The 27,559-nt window shown below is 36.1% G+C and overlaps 1 protein-coding gene across 1 annotated transcript; it reads left to right on the plus strand.

The window, feature by feature from the left end:
• Positions 1-1,014: 1,014 nt before the first annotated feature.
• On the plus strand, positions 1,015-27,559 carry HNF4G (hepatocyte nuclear factor 4 gamma). The gene is made up of 9 exons (XM_003408356.4): positions 1,015-1,179; positions 5,657-5,751; positions 8,598-8,704; positions 11,256-11,411; positions 15,725-15,812; positions 19,405-19,557; positions 19,680-19,916; positions 20,930-21,052; positions 27,306-27,559. The coding sequence occupies exons 1-9, from the start codon at positions 1,034-1,036 to the stop codon at positions 27,425-27,427; spliced, it is 1,227 nt and encodes a 408-aa protein (XP_003408404.3). The 5' UTR covers positions 1,015-1,033; the 3' UTR covers positions 27,428-27,559.

Consider the following 27,559-nt stretch of genomic DNA (forward strand, 5'->3'; position numbering starts at 1 on the left):
TTATATATGACAATATCTGTCTAAACAGAAGTATTAATAAGCAGAATGAAATTGGCACATCACAACCTTCAATTTTGTCATTTTGTTATATTATAGATAGAATAGTGAATTGCTATTATATTTATATTACTGTACAACTTTGATTAAATAAATTAAATTTATAATATCTTATTCAGTAACTTTTGATTATGTACAGGTTTTTAAGGATGTAGTCAACAGTATTAACTCATTTCAGAAATACTTAGTATAAATACATGCATGTTTTTAAACCCCTTCCTTCCTTTTAAAAATATTGTTTTAAATGCCCACTACATGCTGGGTACTGTTATTAGGGCTGAAAGACAGAACACTGAATATGACAAAATCTCGGACATCAGGAAGTTGAAATTCTAGTGGACGAAGATGGAATATATGTAGCAAACCAATACGTTATATAATTTTAGACAATGAAATTGTTATAGGAGATTAAGCCGTGTTTTAGTTGAAAAGCAAGTGGGGGGTGACTCTTAAATATGTGTTCAGAGACGGTCTCATTGAAAATGTGAGATTTGAGCAGAAACCTAATAGACAGCTTAAACAAAATTTGGGGGAAGAGCTTTCCTTCCGGGCAGAAGAGCTGGCACGTATAAAGGGTCTGAGATGGGACAGACTTCAAGAAAAAAAAAAAAAAATTCCTGGAGAAAGTTAACAGGAGGAAAAGTCATACCTGATGGTGGACTCCTGATCTGAGACAAAATCTGGAGGGTTTTCATCATACAGATGTTATTTAAGGTCGTGGGACGAGATGAACTTCCTTGGGGAAAGAGTGCAATTTGGTGCTAAGCCCTTTAGTCCCTGAAATTTAGAGAAAAACTTGGACGGGAAACTGGCAGGGGCAGCCATTGGTTACAAGGAAAGCAACGGTGTGGGAGGCTGAGAAGCTAAGAAATGGACTGCTTCAAGCCTATGGATAATTTGTAGGCAATACTCAGTAGTAATTAATTCTACTCTTGCTTTTTCTTTAACAGATAGTTCTACCCCAGAAACAACAAGTATGAATACCACAGACAACGGCCTTAACTGCCTGTGTGCTATATGCGGGGACAGAGCAACAGGAAAGCACTACGGAGCATCAAGCTGTGATGGGTGCAAGGGCTTTTTCAGACGCAGTATACGCAAGAGTCACGTTTATTCCTGCAGGTACTCGAAATGCTCCTTTAGCGATGTTTCAGAATGGCTTGCAAGAAATATAAGTATTAAATGCAAAGCTTTCAGATATTTTTAACTCTGAACAAAATCTGCAGCCGCCGGTTTAGACCCATATAGTTGAAGCCTCTGGTGGACACCTCTTCTATCACTTTCTCTTTTCCCAGTTTCCCAGAAGTAACCCTTCTCTGGAGTTTGGTGTTTGTCTATTCTTTGTGTTTCTTCATTGTTTTACTGCATGGGCGTACACCACTGAACATTTTTAAATCTGTATTTAAATGGTATCACAATAGGTGTGTTTTTCTTCAACTTGACTTTCTTTTTTGCGTCACCACATTCTGGTAAAATTACAGAAGTGCAGTGATTTTTGGTAGCTTGTTGATGTTAACGAATGAATATTAATTTTCATTCCTAAAATTTGAAAGGTATTTCTGATGCCATGATTTTTGCCACTGAATTTAAATGCCTAAAACTGACTTAACTATATTTTATATATCACACATTCCTAGTAGGCTTTTCTTTTTTTAAAAAAAAAATACTGTCTAGTGAACATCATACCACAGTTTAGGTTTAGATAGCACACCTTGATTGTTCAGTCTGACAGCTCTTGAAAGCAGATTACATCCAGGTTAAATAGGGGCTATTAAAAAAAAAAATGACTGATTTGTATAAAAAAAAAATCCTGTGTTTGCCCAATCTATGAAAAGCATGTAGAAGATTATCATTCTGTTGAACAAGAACAAGTTGGACATTTGAGAAGAAGTTAACTCTTTTACGACATGGTTGTACAAATTGATTGCTAGAGGTGTGAAAAAGGTTAATATACAACTCCCCAAATATCTAACTAGTGTTCTTTAGTAATTTTTCCAGGAGAGCTTGAAGCAGGTTTAAAAAAAAAAAATGTAGATCATCCACTTGAAAACCTTCTTGATTAAAAAAAAAAAAAAGGCATATAGATAGATCTTTCTCTTATATACATCAAAAGTCTAAAGGTAAAAAACAGATCAGTTGCCCTCATGAAAAGCAATTTCTCTCTGATTACATTAAATATTGAGTCATGTGGAAAAAAATTAACAACTAAAATAAGTACAAAATAATATGTAAACAACACTTTTTTGAGTCATGTGTTTAAGAGTGAAAATACATGAAACCTGTTGACTCAAATAACTAAATCCACAGCAGCTTGTAAGAATCAGAGAATGGTAGCACAAAGACTTTTAGTGTTTCCTTCCTTCCTATGCGGGAAGAGTGGGAAAGCGTGTTCCCACGGGAACTCTTGGAAATTAAAAAAAAATATATTCCAACAACGTATATATTTATTTCCCCGCACCTTCCCATCATGGATACTCCTGCCAACCTAGCCTTCTTTACATATTTTGGTACTAAGCAAACTTTATGATATTCCATTTGGGATTTTAAGTTATTGTATTTGATGCAACCTTTAAGGGCATAAATGTTTTTTAAGCTCAAATGTTGCCGGTCACAAATTCACTCATTCCTGAGATTTACAAAATTCATTTCCAATATCTCTTCACTAGCTCTAGCATACTGAAAGGGCAGTTTAAGTTACTGGTTTTAGTGCTTCTCACATTTTGCTTTTTCTTATCGCTTTTGTAAGCTTGTATGTGCACTCCATTAGTAGTTTCCTTGAATGGAGGAGACAGGTAATGCTTATCTCTTTAATCCCTACACCAGGATCAAATACACAACTCATTGTCATCGACTTGAATTTCAACTCATAGTGACCCTATAGGACAGAGTAGAACTGCTCCATAGGGTTTCCGAGGAGCAGCTGGTGAATTTGAACTGCTGACCTTTTGGTTAGCAGCCAAGCTCTTAACCACTTCGCCACCGGGGCTCCAATATGTTTATTCAGCTATTTTATTGATTTAATTTTTATTGGATGTGTTCCCCTTTCGATTTTATTGGTAAACTGATCTCTTGAGACATGTATTCCCAAATGAACAATGTTTTTGTTTTTTTCCTTACCATGATAGCATAACACTCTTCTAGCTTAATTGATTCAGAGTAGGCTTCAGATTAATTGACTTTTAAGTGGCCACCCATATTTTTTAGAATAAATATCTTCTTTTAAAAAACCCATTGCCGTCAAGTCGATTCCAACTCATAGCGACCCTATAGGACAGTGTAGAACTGCCTCATAGAGTTTCCAAGGAGAGCTTGATGGATTTGAACTGCTGACCTTTGGGTTAGCAGCTGTAGCACTTAACTACTACACGACCAGGGTTTCCTATCTTCTTTTATAAGTAATAAAATATATTCCTTTATTCTCACCATTAACAATCAACTACAAATAATTAGGTATATATCAATACTTACAGAGCCTTGGTGGTGCAATGGTTAAGCACTGGGCTGCTAACCAGAAAGGTTGGCAGTTGGAACCCACCAGTCGCTCAGTGGGAGAAAAGATCTGTAGATCTGTTCCCATAAAGGTTACAGGAAATCCTATGGGGCAGTTGTACTGTGTTATATAGGGTTGCGTTTTTTTTTTTTTTTTTATGAGTCAGAGCCGACTCAACCACCCACGACAACAGTATCCATACTTAGGGGTAATCTTATGTCAGAATTTTGAAGAGATGTTGTTTACTACATGATTAAAATTTGCCCCAAACTCTTTAAAGTTAAAAATACATTCGCACAACAGCCTTTTAAGGCGAATTCTCCTTTGTCCCTATTTTACAATTGTAAATTAACTTTTATTAAATAATGTGCCTAAGTTGGATTAATAGTAAAGGGTATACTTGGAAGCCAAGATTTGGTTTAAATCCAGACACTGTACTCTTTTTTTTTAATGTACAATTTAGCTTTTTAGTATACTTACAGAGCTTTACAACCATCTCTACAATCAATTTAGAAGTTTTCGTAACCCTATAAAGAAACCCTGTACCCTTCACAGTCACTCTTCATTTTTACCCAACTATGTCCCCCACCCTTGTTTGAGGCAACTGCTAATCTATTTTCTGTTTCCATAAATTTGCCTACTCTGGACATTTCATATAAATGAAATCATGCAATATGTGGCCTTTTGTGTCTGGCTTCTTTCATTTAGCATAGGGTTTTCAGGGTTCATCCATGTTGTAGCATGTGTCAGTATTTCCTTCCTATTACCAGATAATAATATTCCATTGTATGGATATACCACGTTTTGTTTAATGGCCATTTGGATTGTTTCCACTTCTTGGCCATTATGAATAATGCCACTATGAACCTTCATGTACAAGTTTTTGTGTGGACATACGTTTTCATTTTTCTTGGGCATATACCTGAGAGCGGAATTACTGGATCATGTGGTAACTCTATGCCTAAACTTTGGAAACCACCAAACCTTGCTTTTTTCCAAAGCAGCTGCTCTATTTTACATTTCAACTAGCAATTTACGAGGAGTCCAATTTTTCCACATCCTCACCAACACTTTGCTTTTTTTTTTTTAATTATTATATCCATGCTGGTGGGTGCAATAGTCTATACTCTCAACGCTGTTCTCGACTGTCTTTTGATATGTTGCTGAGTATTTAAACTTTATTTCAATGTGAGGTATACTTAATAGGAGAATTTTTTTTTATTGTACTTTAAATGAAGGTTTACAGAACAAACTAGCTTCTCATTAAACAGTTAGTACACATATTGTTTTATGACATTGGTCACCAATCCCATGACATGTTAACCCTCTCCCTTCTTCACCTTGGGTTCCCTTTACCAGCTTTCCTGTCCCCTCCTGCCTTCTAGTTCTTGCCCCTGGGCTGGTGTGCCCCTTTAGTCTTGATTTGTTTTATGGGCCTGTCTAATCTTTGGATGAAGGATGAACCTCAGGAATGACTTCATTACTGTGCTAAAACGGTGTCTGGGGGCCATACTCTCGGGGTTTCTGCAGTCTTTGGCAGGTCAGCTCTGTCTGGGACCCTCTATTGTGATCCCTGTCAGAGCAGTCAGTGGCAGTAGCCGGACACCATCTAGCTGTGCTGGACTCAGTCTGGTGGAGGCTGAGTTGTGGTAGTTGTGGTCCATTAGTCCTTTGGACTAATCTTCCCCTGTGTCTTCAGTTTTCTTCATTCTGCCTTGCTCCTGGTGGGGTAAGACCAGTGGGGAATCTTAGGTGGTAACAGAATTTTTACAAAGAGGAAACCATAAAAGTACAGGGATATGATGTTCTGACATAGTCTCCATCAAACCAAAATCATTTAACAATGAACAATCAGTATTTTCATAGCAAAGTTTATAAAACGACGTTCAGTTTTATTTTATTTTGAAGACTGCATGAGAGGCGGGACTTGTGTTTCTGCATATATGCTGATGATGAGACCCTATGGAAAGGCCATAGGTAATTGTTCTTATGCATTCTTTCTAGTGAGCAAATTTGACCATACTTATTTAAAGTCTATTGTATGTTTCTTTGCTTTTTTGATAAAAAATAATTTTCCACAAACTAATATTTCTTTGTTTGATATTATAGGTTCAGTCGGCAATGTGTTGTTGACAAAGACAAAAGGAATCAATGTAGATATTGTCGATTAAGAAAGTGTTTTAGAGCAGGAATGAAAAAAGAAGGTAATAATAATAAAGTGATAATTAACATTTCTGATGAAAAATGATAACACACATATTCTTCTTTAATCACAATAACCCTTTCACTTGTGTCCTATGATTTTCCTTATTGTGTTGATGAAGAATCTGTAATTCCTCAAGTAAAAATTTAGCCCAAGATCACCCAGCTAGTAAGTACTGGAGCCAGTATAATTTTGGTGAACTGTCTGATTCCAGAGACCATTCTCTCTACCACTATGTTATCCCTAGGGGGAAAAAAAAAAAAAAAATATATATATATATATATATACACACACGCATATATATATCCCTTTCAGAAATAAATGGCAAAATCTATTAATGGGTTGTAAATTATAAATGTATTTTTAAATTCATGTTTCTTTATTGTCAATAACAATTGACTATTTTATTCATTTCATAAAAATTAAGTGAACATCTACTTTTCATTTATTCATCCACTGATGCATATTTATTGAGCATCACTACTTTCAAAATGTTCTAGTAGTGACCAAAACAGATAAAATGATTCCTTTCTTATTCTATTGGGGGACAGAGACAATAAACTAGATACTCTATTTTATTGTGTACTAATTTCATTCTGAACGTATTAAATAATCTGAATTTAATATCCTGCATTCTAAATATGGTTAATTTAGAAGCCAGTATGTTGAACACATTCTGAATATTGGCAGGAAATAGTAGCTACAAATTGACTTCATGGAAATGCTTTTTTTTTTTTTTTTTGGTTTTATCAGCTGCAAGATTTTTATGCTTTTCAGTTTTGCCGCATGCCTAGGCTTGTCATGTGCAAAGGGATGTTTTCAACAGACTATTTCACAAACTTAAAAAAAAATCAAGTCCATTCTCTAAGTCAATTCTTTATACTACGGAAGTTCAAAGTTTATCAAAGAAACCCGTCTTGAACATAGCTTTTTTTTTCCCCTTTATCACTCAAGAGATTAAAAATTTTGTTCAGATGATTAGCTCCCCCCCCCCAAAAAAAAGAAGGGAAAATGAATGTCATAAAATTAAGGAAGAATTTTCTCACTTCAAAACAACTTATTTCTAATATCATAAAAGCTCAATTTGGTAGTTTTGGGGATTAAGCCTATTCTTTGTCAATCATTGTCATCCATTCCTCCTTGAACCCCATATTGACGTCTACAAAGGCACAAATCACAATCCTATATTTCTTATGTGAATTTTAAAATTTGTGAAACAAAATTATTTTCAAAATTAGGAAAATTATATTTTCTACTGTTGTAGAAGAAATAATGAATTTTTTTTTCTAAATAGATTAGACAGTAACTTTTTCATTTCAAAGTAGATATAGTTCTCTTATTTACTATAATAGAATAATATCAAGATTAATTAGATGGGAATATACATATATACATGGTTTTATGTCAAAAATGATAGCAGTGAAGAGATTACAAATGCTCATAATATATTTTTTTTTGAAAGATTGATCATGTAAATGGAATTCATAAAAGCATAGCTAATATCTTAATCTTTTATCTCCAAGTATGCATTTTTACATGAGTCAGTTTAGGCTGAAAATCAATAGCAATTTCTGTAAAAAAAAAAAAAAAAGTGTAAGCTTTCAGTAAATATGATATTACAAGAAAATGATGATTCACTTAACTTTCTTAAAGACAAAAAGTCCAGTATTTTCTTTTTCAACTTAATGAAGTTGAGAGTTAGTAGCAAGTTTTCAGTTTATATTACTTGGAAATTCTGCGGGGCAGTTCTACTCTGTCCTATAGGGTCGCTATGAGTCGTAATCGACTCGACAGCGCTAGGGTTTTAGGTTATTACTATGTTTTGACATAGAAAACTGGTGGATTTCTATAATTAAAGAGTAATTGCAGAAAAAAATTTTCTGAGAGTCTAGTGCCTTACCTTTCCAGCAGAACAGGGTAAAAAGCATTTACCTAGATAGCTTAGGGGCTACAGGTCTTGTTTACTTTTTTTTTTTTTAGGTGAAGAAATATAATTTTCCCACTTAAGTTTTGAAATCTAAGTCTGATATCTGATTTAGTTTATTCTTATATAACAGATATACAAGTTAATGACCCCTCTCACATTCTTCCTTATTTTTAAAAGTGAGGTTTTTAGTAAGCAATTTTAGAAAATACATTATGCAATCTTTCCCTTCAGAAATAAGGAAGTAGACCTAGCTCCCTCGGAAGCCTTTTATATGATATTATAATTTCTTAGCCTTTCCAGAATGCTGGTATTCCAACCTCTGTCATCTAAGGGTAGAGCCATAAATGCTGCAACTTTTGCTTTATTCATGTTTGTAAACTGCCCAAAGGACAGTATTTCATAGGCGATCATAAGATTGCAATCTTCAAATCACCTTAAATAAGATCACGTTACTTTCCATTTTCGCTAGTGTTTTATATGAAAAAGAAAATGGAAGTTTCAAATTTCTATGACTCACATCTTCTGACAGTGAATATACTCTTATCTTTGACCTGGTCAAACTCATAGGCAATACTCTTTTCTCTGGTTATCTTAATGGTTTTATTAACTTTGAGAGAAGAAAGAACCATCCTATTTTAAAAATACAGCATGACTGAACTGGCTGATCCAACAGTTTCTAACATGAATGCCATCACGAAGCTCTAAATGGTGATAGTTTATGAACTCCAGTAAGAAGCCTGGTTCTTCCTCCTTTTTAAAGTGGTACAGAATGAAAAAAATACCTTCAGCCATACTTTCCCCCAACCAGGGGACTTTAGAAGGGCCCCTTCTCACATTCCTATTTGAGTTTACTTAAAACTGTATGTCTCAACATATGTTGAAGAGATCTGATCAATAAATACTGTGATTTTCTCCCCTAGCTGTCCAAAATGAACGGGACAGAATAAGCACCAGAAGAAACACGTTTGATGGCAGCAACATCCCCTCCATTAACACGCTGGCACAAGCTGAAGTTCTGTCTCGGCAGGTACCCGGTGCCCACCAGCATCCATGCCTGTTTAATATGTTTATTTAGGTGTAATGTTAAAATAGTCTTAGTTTGCCCAAATGTACTCATTGCTAACATCAGTTACATTTACACCGATTCAAGAGCTTTGGTTTGAAAGTACTAGTGGAATTGCTGACTTTCGTTTTGACTTTTCCTGGATAAGACACTATTTTTTGAGTGGATAAATGAAATGCATTTAAGTCTAAGATTGTTTTAAAAAAGTTTGTTTTCAAGGTTGGTTAAAAATACTTAATATATGAGACAGTGTTCTGGGGGAAGTGTCTTATTTTATTGCTTAAATCTGTAAAACCAGTTACCACAACTTTTGTGGAGTTTAGTTGAGAGTTGTCATCGGCACTTTCTTCCTTGAAAATGACTTTTGGACTCAAGAAGTCACCTTGGCCTCCTGATTTAGAAACAGATATATAAGGAAAGAAGTAGAATTCAGAAAGCACAAGAGGGTGCTTCATTAATTTGAATTTCTAGAAAGAGAATGTCAGTTCGAAACAACAACAAAAAATAGACTATTGATTATATACATAAAAATAAATCATTGAAGAATCAGGAAAACAAAGAAAATAGTCTATGTTAGCATTCTCCCAATTAGAAATGCTAATGATATTTTTCTATTATAAAGCCAATTATGAAATAGCTAAGTAGTTCATCAACTCCTATGAGTAAGTACAACTACTTTCATTTTTGATAACACAAGGGTAATGTGATAAGGCTAACATCCCCCTTATCACCATCATTACTTGATAGTCCTATAAAGTGTTTATAGGATGACTTAAGGGAGCTATGATTGAATATACATGCATACATAAAGATACACATACACACACACGTTCAATAATTAAGTTTATAAGAATTTTCGAGGATGCTTTTCTCAGCAAAAAGGCATTTTAACACCACTTATATTTTTATATAGCTCCAAATTATATGCGATTTTAAATATTTATTGTTATATGTTAAGCTCTTCAATATTACTGAGCCAGTAGTCAATTTCTTAATTTTATTTTGATGGGCTTCCATTTAATGCAGTGTCTTAGTTATCTAGTGCTGCAGTAACAGAAATACCACAAGTGGATGACTTCAACGAACAGAAATTTATTCTCTCATGGTTTAGGAAGCTAGAAGTCTGAATTCAGGGTGTCAGCTCTAGGGGAAGGCTTTCTTTCTCTGTCGGCCCTGGGCAAAGGCCCTTGTCATCAATCTTCCCCAGTTGAGGAACTTAGCACAGACACCCCCGCTCCCAGCTCTTCTTTCTTGATGGTAGGAAGTCCCTCTGCTAACTTCTCTTTTATCTCTTGTAGGACAGTGAAGGGTGGTGACCCAAGATACATTCTACCCTAATCCTACTTCATTAACATAACAAACATAACCTAATCCTGTTTCACTAACATAACAGTTCACTCCCAAATGTGACCATAACCATAGTCATAGAGGCCAGGATTTATAACACATCACAAAATGGAGGATAATCAGGTCGCAGAATAGAGGACAACCACACAATACTGGGAATCATGGCTGTCTTGGTCATGTAGTGCTGCTATAACAGAAATGCCACAGGTGGATGGCTTTAACAAAGAGAAGTTTATTCTCTCACAGTCCAGTAGGCTGGAAGTCTGAATTCAGGGAGCTGGCTCCAGGTGAAGGTTTTTCTTTCTGTCAGCTCTGGAATAAGGTCCCTGTCGTCAATCTTCCCTTGGCCTAGGAGCTTCTCCGTGAGGGAAACTCGGGTCCAAAGGACACGCCCTGCTCCCGGCACTGCTTTTTTGGTGGTATGAAGTCCCCATATCTCTCTGCTTGCTTCTTTCTTTTATATCTCAAAAGAGATTGGCTTACGACACTTTAATCTTGTAGATCTCATCAATATAACTGCCGCTAATCTATCTCATTACATTCTAATGATAAGATTTACAACACATAGGGAAATCACATCAGATGACAAAGTGGTAGACAATCATACAATACTAGGAATCATGACCTAGCCAACTTGGCAGATATTTTGGGGGGACACAATTCAATCCATGGCATGCAGCAACATCAGTAGCTTTGGCTTTCTGTCTAAATCTTTTCTTACCAATTTGGTAAACTTTATCCAATTAAAGCATTTTTTTCATAAGCTTCAACAGATTAAATATGGATTTCCTTCATGGAGATACCATTTTTTTCAGTTAAAAATAAAATCATAGAACATATTTCATTTGATTACTTGATATCTCTTTTTGTAGCCATTTTGAATGAACAAAACTCTGCCAAAAGTTGTAGTAACTTAATATACAGATTTAACTGTTACGATAAGGTACTGCTCCCAAAGCATTATGCTAGGCATTAAGTATTTTTGGTTTAATTTATAAACTGACAGATATTTTATCAATTATAAAATGTTTAGTATATTTCAAGATACTGTAACAACGATACTGCCTACTTCAACGGGATTTACTTATTGCAATAATGGAAGAAAGAGGAATACCAGGCATGTATTATTTTAAAAGATGAATCGATATGATGTTCTTCTTAATGTTAGATCTCTGGCTCAAGTCCTGGGGCAAGTACTGACATAAATGTTAAGAAAATTGCAAGTATTGGTGATGTCTGTGAATCTATGAAACAGCAACTCTTAGTCCTGGTGGAGTGGGCTAAATATATTCCTGCCTTCTGCGAATTACCATTGGATGATCAGGTATAAGTTAAAGAAATTAAGAATGATTTTTTTTTAAAATTTGGCTAAGTTTTGTGTTCTTTTAACTATACTTGTGGTAGATTTAGTATATTTGACAAAGATTAAATTATCTCTTGAGAAGAAGATTGGCTTTTCCCATCCATTCACCTTCTGGTTCTATCAAGAGGTACAACTTAACTTCTATTTAAATGATCTAGCAAACTTGTTGATTTAGAGAAAAGTTGAACAAGGCCTACACTGTTTTGCCCTTTTGGAGTTTAGAAAGTTTATGTGAGGGAGAAAGACAGATCACATAATTGGCATTATGAGACAAAGCATTGGAAGGTAAACGTGTGGAAGGGCAAGGTTGCACCATTGTGTCTTGGTGTTTATTAAAAGTGCCATATAAAATGTCTTAGAAACACCAGGTCACTCTTAGAAACTACACAGGATCTATTGGTATCTTTGTGGGGATTTTATGAAATATGTAGCTATTTTACCTTTCATGTTGTCTATTTTATTCTAGGATTTACTGTATGAAAATTACATATCTGGCAACTCAGCCTGTAGTATCATACTTGGAAATCTATAGAGAAAAAGAGAGAATTCAGATTGATTTTTTTTTTTAATTTTTCTTCCTAATACGAATATTTTCATACTTTGTCATCTGTGCATTAAAACATTTTGGGCAATAGTTAAACAAACAAACAAAAAGCCCAAGGCAGTCGAGTCCATTCCAACTCATATTGACCCTATGGAACAGAGTACAGCTGCCCCATAGGGTTTCCAAGGAGCAGCTGGTGGATCAGAACTGCCAATCTTTTGGTTATCAGCCAAATGTTTAACCACTATGCCACCAGGGCCCCAATTAATAGTTAGAAATTTTAATTTCTTAATTAGTCTTTGAAGATTAGATTATTAGTTTCAGATTCATTTAGGACTCCTCTTAATGAGAAGTGTATAACTTTTATGTAGATAAAAATAATTTGAAAACTTCCAGTTCCCCCACATTGAATAAACCATGACATTTGTTATACCAATGTATCTTTTTATGCTCTCTAATCAGTGCTCTTTATCATTTATACAAAGAACAAAAACACAATCAAATGGAAAAGGGGACAATTCTTTAAAAAACAAAGGGCAAGATATTTACATAATTGGAAAAAAAGGAATATAGGAAGTTAGCAGTTACATTTATAGAGGGCATTTCACCTGGTTGTAGGGGGTGGGAAAAACAACTCTGAAATCTGAAATCATTCTTAAAATGTTTTGTAACTGCTTTCCTGGTATGAGTCACTGTTATTGACATATCATAAAGATAGCTTGGCTCAGGAGATTATGCCAGAGTTGTTGTTGTTAGGTCCCGTTGAGTCGGTTCCAACTCATAGCCACCCTGTGTACAACAGAACCAAACACTGCCTGGTCCTGCACCATCCTCACAGTCATTGATAAGTTTAAACCCATTGTTGCAGTCACAGTGTCAATCCATCTCACTGAGGGTCTTCCTTTTTTTTTTTTTTGCTGACCCTATACTTTACCAAGCATGCTGTCCCTCTTTAGGGATTGGTCCTTCCTGATAACATGTCCAAAGTACGTGAGACAAGTCTCGCCTTCCTCACTTCTAAGAAGCATTCTGGCTGTATTTCCAGACAGATTTGTTCATTCTTTTTGCAGTCCATGGTATATTCAGTATTCTTTGTCAACACCATAACTCAAGCATCAATTCTTCTGTGGTTTTCCTTATTAATTGTACCATTTTCACATGGATATGTGGCAATTGAAAATACCATGGCTTGGGTCAGGCACACCTTAGTCCTTAAAGTGACATCTTTACTTATTAACACTTTGAAGAAGTCATTTTCAGCAGATTTACCTGATACATCATTTGATTTACTGACTGCTGCTTCCATGGGCATTGGTTGTAGATTCAAGGAAAATGAAATTTTTGAAAACTTGAATATTTTCTCCATTTATCATGATGTTTGGGAGCCTTGGTGGCACAGTGGTTAAGAGCTTGACTGCTAACCAAAAGATCGGCAGTCTAAATTCACCAGCCGCTTCTTGGAAACTCTATGGGGCAGTTCTACTCTGACCTATAGGGTTGCTATGAGTCAGAACTGACTTGATGGCAACAGGTTTTTGGTTTTTGGTATCATAATGTTGCTTATTGGTCCAGTTGTGAGAATTTCTGTTTTTCTTTAAGTTGAGGTGTAACCCGTAATGAAGGTGTAATCCATACCAGAGTGTAACTGTAAGTGCCATCGAGTCGGTTCTGACTCATAGCAACCCTATAGGACAGAGTAGAACTGCCCCATAGAGTTTCCAAGGAGTGCCTGGCAGATTCAAAAATACCAGAGTAAATAATGCTAAATTGCTAAAATCTACTAATCTCACCCTAAAGCAATATAAGTAGAGTTTTGTTATTTATCACTTTCATATTTTTATCATCACCCTTCTTTAGGAGTTGCTCACTTACGTATGAGAGCAAGAATTTAAAAATTGGTAAATTGAAACCCAGTAACCAGTCAAAATTAATTTTTATGTGCTAACACTTTAATATTAACCATTTAACATTAATAGCAATGGATTAGCAAATGCCTGTTATGCATAAGGTATTGGGCAAGTAGCTTTGGTTCCATTATAAATTACATGATCTTATTTAATATTCTTAGGAGCTTTGTTTCATAGGTATCATCACCTCATTTTACACTTTAAAAAAAAAAACTCAACCCTAAAAAACAAAATTAAATTTACTCAGCAAATTCATCAAATAAGTATTTACTACTACTGCTGCCACAAAAGGCCCCTACTAGTATGATTTAAATACTATATAGGTATTCACTAAAAATGCAGATTGCTTTACTAGTCTCATAAGTTAGCATTTTATTTGGGAACGACGGACAATAAACAAATTTACAAATCATGAGTAAGTTAATTCTAGGTGGGGATAAGTTCTATAAACTGCTATAAAAGCTCAATGAGATGAGTTGTCCAAGAGTGACTGGGGTAAGAGCTACTTTAAATTGAGGATCAGAGAAGATTTTCACTGATACCTAAATGACAAGGGCAAAGCACCCCAAGATCTGAGAAGAAAGCTTTGGAGGTACAGACAGTATGTTCAAAGTCTCTGAGGCAGGAAAAATGGGCCTGGAGAAACATGGGCAAGAGGATGTGACAAAATGAGGTCAGAGCAACACAATCCCCCCAGCCCCTCCCTGGAGGCCATCATTAAGAGATAGTTTGGATTTTATTCTAAGAACCATAAGAAACCACTAAAGAATTTTCAGCGCAGCGGTGGTATTAGCTGAACACTGTTATACAGATATTACCCTGAAAGCTCTGTCAAGAAAGATTTAGGGCGGAAGAATCAGAAGTAAAGCATGGAGCCCTATTAGCTATTAGGAGTGTACTGCAATAACCCAGGAAAAGAATGATGAGGGCTTGGGTTGGCATGGTAGCAATGAAGGTAGATAGAAGTGGATCAGTTGGCATATATTTTGGAGAAGTAACCATTAGGGTTTTCTGTGGAATTGGCTGAGAGAGATGAAGAAAACAGAGGAATCACAATAGACGCTTGGTTTTAGTGAGAACTAACACTTTGGATGGTGGTATCGTTTACTAAGATAATGAAGATGTTGGCAAAACAGTACTTTGGAATGTGTTAAAATGAGAATGCTTACTATACTTCCTAGGGATGATGTCCAGTAGGTAATTGAGTAGATAATGAGGCTGAATTCAAAGTTTGGTGCAACGGGTTAGAGGTCCAATCTAGAAAGTGGCAGAACTCAGATCTCCATGAGAAAGCAAGCTCGTTCTCTTTCAGCTGCATCACAGGTCCTGTCTGTGCTCATGTTTATTCAGTGTGTTATGTGTAGGAGGTTGTGTTTTACATACATTTCTCATTTAATCCTCATGACTACACTTGGAGATTTTTATCACTACCTCTATGTTATAGATAAAAATTAATGCGTCCCAGACATACTAGTTAACTTACCCAAGGCCAAAGAGCTAAGTAAGTGGCCAAGCTAATGTTTGGACTCTGGTCTGTTTGAGTCTGTTTCACTACAAAACACTGGTCTGTTCTGCGTTTTGCTTACCATTATATTGACCTTTTAGATAGTTTTGAAATTAGAAAGGCAAAAGTCTATTGGCATGGTAAGATAGAAAACTAGAAGCTTAACGATAGCAAGATCTATGAGCATTATAATTTGTTAAAACAAACAAAAAAATTGACCAAGGCTTACAGATGACTGTGAATTAGTGAGATTAATATTATACCATGATTAATCATTATGTTGTATAATTAATTGTTAAACTTGGAATTTTTCATTAAGGTGGCACTATTGAGAGCTCACGCAGGAGAACACTTACTGCTTGGAGCTACAAAGAGGTCCATGGTTTATAAAGATATTTTGCTTTTGGGTAAGTTTTTTTTTTTAAGAAGAAATTATGCATATTTTTACTTACAGTAATAAACAAGACCTAGTCTGTATATACCACGCATTCACAAACACTATGAAATGGTGCACTCATACACAGGTTGGATTTCATTGATTGTGTCCTCACTGGGGCTATATTTTTCCTTGCCTTGACAACAGAGGAGTTCAGATAGTTCAGAGAGCAGTGAGATGATCAGGGTGCTCTAAGACTAAAAATATATATATATATGTTTCTCAATAAACAATTTTGAAGTATTGTTAAATTAGATCAGAATAAAGAATTGATGATTTGCAAGATCCTGTTATGATTAATGGAGCTCTGATGTTTTTTGGAAACCCTGGTGGCGTAGTGGTTAAGTACTATGGCTGCTAACCAAACGGTCGGCAGTTCGAATCTGTCAGGCGCTCCTTGAAAACTCCATGGGGCAGTTCTACTCTGTCCTGTAGGGTCGCTATAAGTCGGAATTGACTCGACAGCACTGGTTTTTTTTTTTTTTTGGTTTTTGATTTTTTTTACTCCTTCAGTGTCTGCTTAATTATTCTAAAATATATTGTTTTATATACTTTTAAGGGATAGACTTATTTGCTGTGATCTCATTCCAAACCAGTTGCTGTCCTGATGGCTCTGACTCATGGCGACCTCATGTGTGTCAGAGTGGAACTGTGCATTAGAGGATTTTCAGTGGCTGATTTTTCAGAAGGAGACAGAGCATCAGCACTTTCTTCTGAGGAGCGGCTGGGTGAACTCAAACCTCCAGCCTTTTGGCAGGTTAACCATTTGCACTAGCCAGGTATTGCTCAGCTGCTAACTAAAAGGTTGGAGATTCACATCCGCCCAGAGGCACCTTGGAAGAAAGGCCTAGTGATCTACTTTAAAAAAAAATCAGCCATTTAAAATCCTGTGGAGCGCAATTCTGCCCTGACACATATGCTGTCACCATGAGTCAGAACTGACTCAACAGCAACTGGACTGCTGTGCTCTAACTGCCCGTGATATGTCGTGCAATTCCAAGTTAAAAAAAAAAAAAAAGAGAAAGTCAATGGCTAAAAAAAATCCTGATAGTTAAATAGCAGTGAAATTAGAAGCAAGAGTAGAATGGCAGGTGCAATGGGGTACAAAACACATAGGACAAGTTTGTGTCTTCATTAAATAAGTAGTCCAATTTCTCCACTTTACTTGACTCCTAAAATTAGGCTTCCTGTTGAGAGAGTTGAAGATCCCTCCAATGCTTATTAGCTGCACTCTGGCTTGTGTGAACTGATGACTATATCATTTGTTCTATTGTTGTGATAGATGTTTTGTCCCCAAATAGAAACAAATTTAAAATAATTTAACAATAGCTAGTATTTATTGAAACCCTGGTGGCATAGTGGTTAACAGCTACGGCTGCTGACCAAAAAATTGGCAGTTTGAATCCACCAGGCCCTCCTTGGAAACTCTATGGGAAAGCTCTACTCTGTCCTGTAGGGCTGCTATGAGTCGAAATCAACTCGATGGCAGTGGGTCTTTTTTTTTTTGGCTAATATTTATTGAGGTCTTCCTAGGTAAGATACATCACTCTATGTGTTTTACATTTTTTTACACACTATCTCACTTAATCCTCACAATAACCCTAAGGGATAGATACTATTACTTTCAGCTTATTTTTCAAATGAAGAAATAGAATGAGAGAGAGTTTTCCTAAGCTCTTAAAGCTAGTAAGGGATGGAGCCAGGATTCTAAACCACATGATATTGCTGGGAAGACTAGGCTCTTAAATTCTATTTTATACTTCTCCTTCAAGTCTGAAGTTCTAGTAAACACCTGCCACACTGTTCTCATTATAGATCTGAATACAGTAGACCAAGAAAATAAAATGTTTCACTATGTAGTTTAATTGTTTTACTCTGAATATTTCAGGAAAGTACTTCATAAGAAAGAAAATATTTTATGAATACTTTTGTGCATGCTGTTACCCTGAAGATCTTTGCCTGCAGTGAAAAAAAATGCAGAATATTATGCTTTTTATAAAACTAGAAGAGAACAATTTAGCTGCTACTTTAGAAGCTGTAATAAGTAGTCACCACAGTATAACCATATGTTTAAGTTAGAAAGATCTCTAGGGGTTGAGTGGTCCAGCTCTCTGTTCTATTTCTGATTTCTCTTGAACCTAGCACCCTAACATGGTCATCTCACCTCTACTTAAAGAAATACCCCCCCCCAAAAAAAACCCATTGCCATGGATTCGATTCCAACTCATAGTGACCCTACAGGACAGAGTAGAACTGTCCCATAGGGTTTCCAAGGAGCGCCTGGTGGATTCAAACTGCTGAGCTTTTGGTTAGCCGCCATCGCTCTTAACCACTATGTCACCAGGGTTTCCAAAGAAACACAGGAAGGTGGAATTTACTGTTTAGGTGAGGCAACTCATGAATAAATGTGCTAATTTTTAAAAATCAGCCTTATTTAGTTAGGCTTTTTAAAATTGTGTCTTAATAGTATTTATACCTACATTCACCTAGAGTACAGAAAGAATATTTTTAATCTTTTGTAGCAAGAAGGATTCTTTAGGTTTTGTATTATATTCATTAATGAGTAAGACACTACTAGATGACTGACATAATGGGAAGCTAATCATTATATTTTGTTTCTCCCTTGTCAATTATTAGCTTGTTATTAGTCTGTACTTTTGTGTTATCATTAGTGACTGAGGTTGTTAAAATGCATGTGATCACATTATCAAAGTTACTGATTCTTAAATGCTCTTAAAATCCTCACAACCAATAAGCAACATCATGATAAATGGAGAAAATATTGAAGTTGTCAAGGATTTCATTTTCCTTGGATCCAGAATCAATGACCATGGAAGCATCAGTCAGAAAATCATATGATATACCACTTTGGGCATATCTGCTGTAAAAGACTTCTTTAAGGTGTTAAAAAGCAAAGATGTCACTTTGAGGACTAAGCTGTGCATGACCCATGCCATGATATTTTCAATTGCCACGTATGCTTGTGAAATCTGGACAACAAATAAGGCTGAAGAAGAATTGACACATTTGAATTATGTTGTTGGAGAAGAATATTGACTATACCATGGAGTGCCAGAAGAGTAAACAAATCTGTCTTGGAAGAAGTGCAGCCAGAATTCTTCTTAGAAGCGAGGAAAGCGAGACTTCGTCTTACATGCTTTGGACATGTTATCAGGAGGGACCATTTCCTAGAAAAGGACACCATGCTTGGTAAAGTAGAGGGTCAGCGAAAAAGAGGAAGACCCTCAATGAGATGGTTTGACACAGTGGCTACAACAGTGGGCTCAAGCGTAACAATGATTGTGAGGCTGGCGCAGGTCTGGGCAGTGTTTCGTCTTGTTGTACATAGTGTTTCGTTCTGTTGTACATGGGATCACTATGAGTTGGAACCAACTAGATGGCACCGAACAAGTGTTCTTAAGTTTTTCTAACATAACTGCTCCCTACTGAGAGAAAGTGCTATTAATATAACATAAGGGAAGACCATTTTAAACATTGGTTTGTGAAAATTAAAACAATGCCTGCCAATAATTCATGGGGAATGGCTATTTATTTCTTCCTAGGTAACAACTATGTTATTCACCGTAACAGCTGTGAAGTGGAGATAAGCCGCGTAGCCAATCGGATCCTAGATGAGCTAGTCCGACCATTTCAAGAAATTCAGATTGATGACAATGAATATGCTTGCTTGAAGGCAATTGTATTTTTTGACCCAGGTTTGTTTTCAAAATTCCCTAAAAAAAATACATATAGTGAAAATTGAGCTACTATTTAGAAGTTTGTTCTCACACTCTGGTTAGATTAAATCTTTGGGTTACCCATGTTATTCCTTTATTAGATGCAAAAGGGCTAAGTGACCCAGTAAAAATTAAGAACATGCGGTTCCAAGTTCAGATCAGCTTGGAGGACTACATCAATGACCGGCAGTACGACTCCCGAGGGCGGTTTGGGGAGCTGCTGCTGCTGCTGCCCACGCTCCAGAGCATCACGTGGCAAATGATTGAGCAAATACAGTTTGTGAAACTTTTTGGGATGGTTAAAATTGACAACCTACTGCAGGAAATGTTACTGGGTGGTGAGTATCTTTAAGAATTTCCATTTTATTTATTAGTATCACATGAAGTACTTTGGAACAAGTTAAACCTACTTATTTTTTGTCCATATTTATTTCACCTTTTGAAGTTGCTGCGTGTTCTGGCTTTTTTTTTTTTTTTCCTTTCTTCTGCCAGTTACATCCAACTCAGTTTTTTATATTTCAAAAGTCTGTAAGACGTATTGGGTGGAGACAAAAATACTTGAATCATATTCAAAACCCCATTCTTATTAGTTCCCACCGTCTTTGCTCCACACAGTCCCTCCTACCTCAATTTTCAGGTCCTTCCAAATATAGAAATAGAAACTCATTAGCTAGTTTTAGGGCACCTTGAAACATATATATCTATATATGCCTATATAGATATGCCTAGACTCCTTTAAAATCTTAAGGACTCTGGAATTGCAACATAACCTAAAAATACATGTAGTAAAGTCTTAAAAATGAACACTTTGTTCCTGAAATAATTAATTGACACAAAAGAGTGAGAGAGGGGGAATGAGATTTCATTGCTGCACTAAATGTCAGGAATAGTTAAGAAGTCATTTATTTTCTGTTCTAATCTAAATTAGATTTCCTTGTAAAATCACTTTATTTATTTTTAGTTTTCTGGTGCTTAATGTGTTTCTAATGATATCTTTCTGAAATAAAACTTGTCCATGCTCTTAGGGTGATCCCAAATACTCTAAAAGTGAGGTAAGTGATTCTTGGAATTGCCTTAACATAGGCAACAAACCTAAGTGTTCCAGGAAACAGCACGCAAGGTCCGTTATTAATATACAACATAATATAATACAACATTAATCTAGACAATGTATGGTGAAAGCTGACATTGTCCTTAAAATGGCAGTGGTTCTATTAATTTATTTCTGAATTCCAAAAAGACTTTGCAAAAATAACAGTTTTCAGGCTGTCAATCAAAGCATTTATTCCAAGGTAAATGTGCTCTTCCTGATTAAATATCACTAACGCAAGCATCTCTGTGTCATTTACAGGTGCTTCCAATGATGCTAGTCATCTCCATCATCCTATGCACCCACATTTGTCTCAAGATCCATTAACTGGGCAAACTATACTTATAAGTTCCATGTCAACATTGGTTCATCCAGACCAAATCTGTAAGTATTTGGGCTACTTTTCAACAACAGTATTTCTTAAACTTATTTACTTGAGAAAAAGTCGAATTTGGGGAAAGAATATATTAGTACCCAGAAACTGCAAAAATTGAATACAACTTGCCCTTCAGAACTCAACTATGGGAGATCGAGTGATATTCAGAAAGCCACTTACTCTCCCTAAGCCTGAGTTTGCTTCTAAAAATGGAGCTATGAGTAACTAAATCTTACTACTTCATAGGTCTTGGCATCACAGAAGAATGTACAGGCAGTCCTTGCCTTGCATGGCAGTGTAGGACCATAAAAATAACTGAGCAAGGTGAAACCGTGCAAAGCAATCTTAATAATCAATGTCAAAATTATGATTGCTGGTGACCTTTAGCCATGTTTGTCAAACATTAAAAACTCTTTTAACTATAGGTTATAAATGTTTGTCATTGTTGTGTGGCGTTGAGTGGATTCTGACTCATAGCGACCCTGTATGACGGAGTAAAACTGCCCCACTGGGTTTCCTAAGCTGTAATCTTTACAGGAGCAGATCACCAGGTCTTTTCTTCTGTGGAACCATTGTGAGTTCAAACTGCCAACCTTTCAGTTAGCAGTGAGTGCTTTAATCGTTAGTACATCATAATTTAAAACAGTAGATACGCTGAGAATTTAAACGGTCTATTTCTCTGTAAAAAAAAAAATATGAAGAGTAATTTGAACAGTACTTGCCTTCTGATCATATAACTTATGATACAAAGTGAGCATCTTTTCTATGCATTGGTGAATTTTACTCCTTTTAAAGTTTGGATCGACTTCCAACATTTTATAATTTGAATATTTAGTGTCATGAAATATCTGTGAGAATTTATTTAGTGTGAAGTTTTTTGCTGGTCTTGCTTCCTCTGGGATATCTTTGTCTTTTTGCCACAACTGGATTCCTTATTTATGTCCACTAGTTTGCCTTCACTAAGTTCCTAGGGCTGCGTGTTCAGAGACTCAAATGGCAGCAGTGCCTACATTTGCATGGTCAATTATTTTTTCCATATTTCCATTTACCTTGGATTGGAATTTCATTTCCAGTGTAATCACCTTTTATTTGCTACTCTCTCATCTTTGTTGGTCAATTTTTCAAGTATCCATTTTGGTAAAATGTCATATGGATTTATTACTGTGAGACAATGAGGCAACACAGCTACACATTTGTGGTCAGTGCTTGCTGTCAGTGCTTGACCTAAAAAACGGATACACAGATTTTGAAAGAAGTGATCTGACTGGTCACTGATTATAACATGCATCTGTTATTTATACAGTGAATCGTAGACTGAAGAGCTAGCAATAAAGTTTGTGCTTCATGCAATTACCAGTTGCCAGAAAGTCGATTCTGACTTGTGGTGAACCCAAGTGTTTCAGAGCAGAACTACATTTCACAGGGTCTTCAATGACTATGATCTTTTGGAAGTTACTGTGATCTTTTGAAAGTAGATTTCCAGGCCTTTCTTCTGAGGAGTCTCTGGGCAGCTGCAAATCCTGAACCTTTTGGTTAATAGCCAAGCACTTAACCGTTTGAACCACCCAGGAACCCCATTTTATGCACTTACTCATACTTAATATACCATAGTAACTGAAATTGAACAGTCTTGTTGGGAGGCTGGTGTTACTTAACTAAGTTGTGGTAACTGAAATTTATGCAGATAAGAACTATGGAAAGTGAAGACTTCCTATAATGTGAAAACTTTTTGGAACTGAAATCATGAGCTTACCACAGCAAACTATATTGGCTTTAGTGCAAATTGTATTTTTCTAAGCTACCGCAGGGATAAAAATCTTTAATTATTTGACAAAATATCTAGAATTAATTGCTTCTGAATTTATACTGATTAATCTCAGGTTTACTTTTGACCTCTTGCCTCTGAGATGACTTGAGTTGTTGTGATGTAATTATTATGCATGCCTGTATTACCTACTGAACCTATAATAGCCCTTAATAGGTAATTCTAAAAGAAGCCCTGGTGACGAAATGGTTAAGAGCTTGGTTGCTAACGGAAAGACTGACAGTTCAAACCCACCCAGCTGCTCCATGGGAGAAAGACCTGGCAGTTCGATCTCGTAAAGATTGCAGCCTAGGAAACCCTATGGGGCAGTTCTGCTCTGTCACTATTAGTCGCAATCCACTTGACAGCACTTAACAACAGCTAATTCTAATGCGGTCTTACCCCAGTGTTCAATGGAATGCAACAAAAATTTAGTGAGTACACCTGAGTGCTGCATAGCACTAGGGAAAGTGGAAGCCAGAAAAATGCATGTTATCTACTCTGTCCTTTAGTTGCTGAGAGCCCTGATAGATCTTTGTGTAAATTGTGTCTGAAACATAAAGTTCTTTGGGTCTATGAGAAAGGCAGAAATGAAATTGTTAGAAAGAATAGAAATTATGGAAATAGTATGGGAATATTTAACTTGTGTATCCCAATATACTTGAAACACATTAATTTGGGACCATCCTTGCAAAGTAGATGTCACCTTCTCCATGTAATGGATATAAGAGCAGAATATGAGGTCATTAAAAAGACAGGAAAGAAAGAAAAGATGAAAGTGGATGTCAGAAGTGACTCTGAAACTTGGTTTTGAACATAGAGCAGCTAAAATGAATGGAAAAAGTAAGGAAATAAAAGAACTGAAGAGAAGATTTCAAAGGGTGGCTTGAGAAGGCAGAGTATTTTAATGAAATGTGTAAACATCTGGAGTTAGAAAACCAAAAGGGAAGAACTCTTGGCATTTTTTAAGCTGAAAGAACTGAAGAAAAAAACTCAAGCCTTGAGTTGCAATTTGAAGAATTCTATGGGCAAAATGGAAACCCTGGTGGCATAGTGTTTAAGAGCTACGGTTGCTAACCAAAAGGTCAGCAGTTCGAATCCACCAGTTGCTCCTTGGAAACCATATGGGGCAGTTCTGTTCTGTCCTATAGGGTTGCTATGACTCAGAATAGACTCAATGACAACAGACTTTTTTTGGTAACGGGCAAAATAATGAATGATGCAGGAAGCATCAAAGAAGGTGGAAAGAATATACTAGTAAAAAAAAAATAGCTGTGCCAAAAAGAATTGGCCTACATTCAACCATTTCAGGAGGTAGCATAGGATCAAGAACCAATGATATTGAAGGAAGAAGCCCAAGATGCACTGAGGGCACTGGCAAAAAACAAGGCTCCAGGAATTAACGGAATACCAATTGAGATGCTTCAACAAATGTACGCAGCACTAGAGGTGCTCACTGATTTATGCCAAGAAATTTGGAGAACAGCTACCTGGCCAACAGACTGGAAGAGATCCATATTTGTGTGCCCATTCCAAAGAAAGGCAATCCAATGGAATGTGAAAATTATCAAATAATATTAATATCACATGCAAGTAAAATTTTGCTAAAGATAATTCAAAAATGATTGCAGCAGTGCATCAACAGCAAACTGCTAGAAATTCTAGCTGGATTCAGAAGAGGTTATGAAATGAGGGATATCATTACTGATGTTAGATGGATCTTGGCTGAAAGCAGAGAATACTAGAAAATTGTTTACCTATGTTTCATTGACTATGCAAAGACACTGGAGTGTGTGGATCACAACGAACTGTGGATAACATTGCAAAGAATGGAAATTTCAGAACATTTAATTGTGCTCACGTGGAACTTGTACATAGACTGAGAGACAGTCTTTTGAACAGAACAAGGGGATATTGTATGGTTTAAAATCAGGCAAGGTGTGCATCAGGGTTGTATCCTTTCACCATACTTATTCAGAGCTAGACTATATAAAGAAGAATATGGCATCAGGATTGGTGGAAGACTCATTAACAGCCTGCAATATGCAGATGACACAGTCTTGCCTCCTGAAAGTGAAGAGGACTTGAAGCACTTACTGATGAAGGTCAAAGACAACACAGTCTTCAGTATGGATTATACCTCAACATAAAACAGAAATCCTCACAACTGGACCAAAAAGTGACATCATGATAAATGGAGAAAAGATTGCAGTTTTCAAAGATGTCATTTTATTTGGATCCACAATCAATACTCGTGGAAGCAACAGTCAAAAAATCAAAAGATGCATTGCATTGGACAAACCTGCTACAAAAGACCTTTTCAAAGTGTTCAAAAGCAAAGGTGTCACCTTGAGGACTAAGGTGCACCTGACCCAAGCCATGATATTTTCAATCTCATCATATACATGTAAAAGCTGGACAATGAATAAGGAAGACCAAAGAAGAATTGATTCTTTTGAATTATGGTGTTTGTGAAGAATATTGAATATACCATGGACTGCTAGAATAAGGAACAAGTCTGTCTTGGAAGAAATACATAGAGTGCCCCTTGAAAGCGAGGATGGAGAGACTTTCCTCACATACATTGGACATGTTATCAAGAGGGAGCAGTCCCTGGAGAAGGACATCATGCTTGGTAAAGTGGAGGGTCCCTGAAAAAGAGGAAGACCCTCAATGAGTTGGATTGACCCAGTGGCTGCAACAAAGGGCTCAAACATAGCAACGATTGTGAGGATGGTGCAGGACCTGGCAGTGTTTCATTTTGTTGTGCATAGGATTGCTGTGAGTCAGAAACCACTTGATGGCACCTAGCAACAAGAGCAGAGAGAAAGTCAGCTCAGTACCACACCAGCTAGTCCCAGGCGTTGGATCTCTTAGAGATCAGTTATTCACAAACTCAGAAAATAAAACACATTAACAGCACATTAAGCAATAGGGCATCAACTTGCAAGACAGTGTAACAATTCTGCTGGTGGTTGAGTCCTTTACTTTTTAAAAAGTAGTTTTTGATATTTTAAAAACATATTTGCTAACCATAGTCTTTTTAAGAATCATCATTCTTTTCATTTTTATTTTTCTTCTTTCAAAACAATCTTTATGAGAATCATTTGTAAGGGAAAACTTTGCTTGTTTAATTTGGAATAGTTTGTATTTTATACAAGTTTGTATTTTATACAAGACATACACAAAAATATTTAGTTGTATATATGGTTATTAAGTTCAAGCATATTTTCTTGGTCTTCTGGAGCATGCCGTCATAGTTTTAGATCCATTCTAAATACTCAGAAATAATTTTATAAAGCAAATTTGGCTATTCTCTTGGAAACCTTGGTGGTGTAGTGGCTAAGAGTCTGGCTGCTAAAAAAAAAAAAAGGTCTGCAGTTTGAATTCAGCAGATGCTCCTTGGAAACCATACGGGGCATTTCTACTCTGTCCTATAGCATCACTGTGAGTCTTAATCAACTCAATGACAGTGGGCTTTTTTTTCTGGTTCATATTTTTGATTAAATTACAGCTAAAATGTTTCTAAGTCATTGCTAATTCATACTTACTACTAATAAAAAATGAATGTATAAAGAAAACCAAGCAAAAGGGGACTGTTCTTGTTTTTGTATAAAACTTTTAGAAAACTATTTGAGAATAAAAAACTATAAAGTTTGCAATGCTTTGGTCTAATCAAATATTTTCTGTTTATTAATTCTGTTAGATATATGGCATAAGAATGTATGAGTATGAAAATATTCTGAATTTATTCATAGCACAGAATAGTTCTTAGATGATTTTATGATGTGGCAATATTTTGCAACAGGAAGAAATAGTATCCCAAGCAACGAAGTATTCGAACTATGTATATATTGTTTCCCAAATACTCAGACTGGCTCTTTGCATTGATGGAGAAGGAACAGGCAAGCTCAATTACAGTAGAATAACTTTAAAGTGAGGAAACCATTATTTTTCAGATGCTCTGGACTACAATGTAGATTTCAAAACACTTGAAAAGGATCTTAACCTTAATTTATGCTGTCTGTTATGTCTGAATTTGTGGAGTCCAAACCAAATGTGTTTTAAGTGTAGTTTGCAATTGCAAAAATTATAAAGCTTGTTTTCCAAAAGTTGGAGAAATTATCATTCTGCTAATTAATTTGACTAACTTCTTGCTGCTGGGTTTGTGAGAGAATCAAATGCATATAAATTCTATTAAGAAAGACAGAATACACTTTCAAGTGTATATTAAAATTTTTAAGCATGATCTATTCCAGTTTAATGCTATTTGGGGAAAAAGTGTGGGAGTGCATCTCCAATGGAATGTTGATGCAAAGATAATGCATTTTACAAATCACTACTTTAAATATGAAACATTTACAAAATATGATAATGCATCTTGGGTTGTGTATGGCTTAATAGGGTGGGTTGGGTTGACTGCCATCATCACAAACAATTGTCTGATTCTTTTTCAGCCACTCCTGAAACCCCACTCCCTTCCCCACCACAAGGCTCTGGACAAGAACAGTACAAAATAACTGCAAACCAAGCTTCAGTCATTTCACACCAGTCTCTCCCCAAACAAAAGCAATTGTGAAACTATGTTTACTTCCCAACAGCACTGCATAAATGTGAAAAATTGCTGGTCTTCAAATATCTCAGGATAGTGCTTTTGGCAAACTCTTGGCCAAGCCTTCTCCATGGTGCTGTTATAAGAGGGTATCCTACT

The sequence above is a fragment of the Loxodonta africana genome, chromosome 14 (genome assembly GCF_030014295.1).
Source record: "Loxodonta africana isolate mLoxAfr1 chromosome 14, mLoxAfr1.hap2, whole genome shotgun sequence".
NCBI classification, from domain to species: Eukaryota; Metazoa; Chordata; class Mammalia; order Proboscidea; family Elephantidae; genus Loxodonta; species Loxodonta africana.

Bases quoted from the DNA above. Each gene is read 5' to 3' on its own strand.
- HNF4G (XM_003408356.4), top strand. From the start codon at position 1,034: ATGAATACCACAGACAACGGCCTTAACTGCCTGTGTGCTATATGCGGG. The intron at 1,180-5,656 runs GTACTCGAAATG...TTGATATTATAG, and splicing joins AGTCACGTTTATTCCTGCAG to GTTCAGTCGGCAATGTGTTG. The intron at 11,412-15,724 runs GTATAAGTTAAA...TTTTTCATTAAG, and splicing joins AATTACCATTGGATGATCAG to GTGGCACTATTGAGAGCTCA.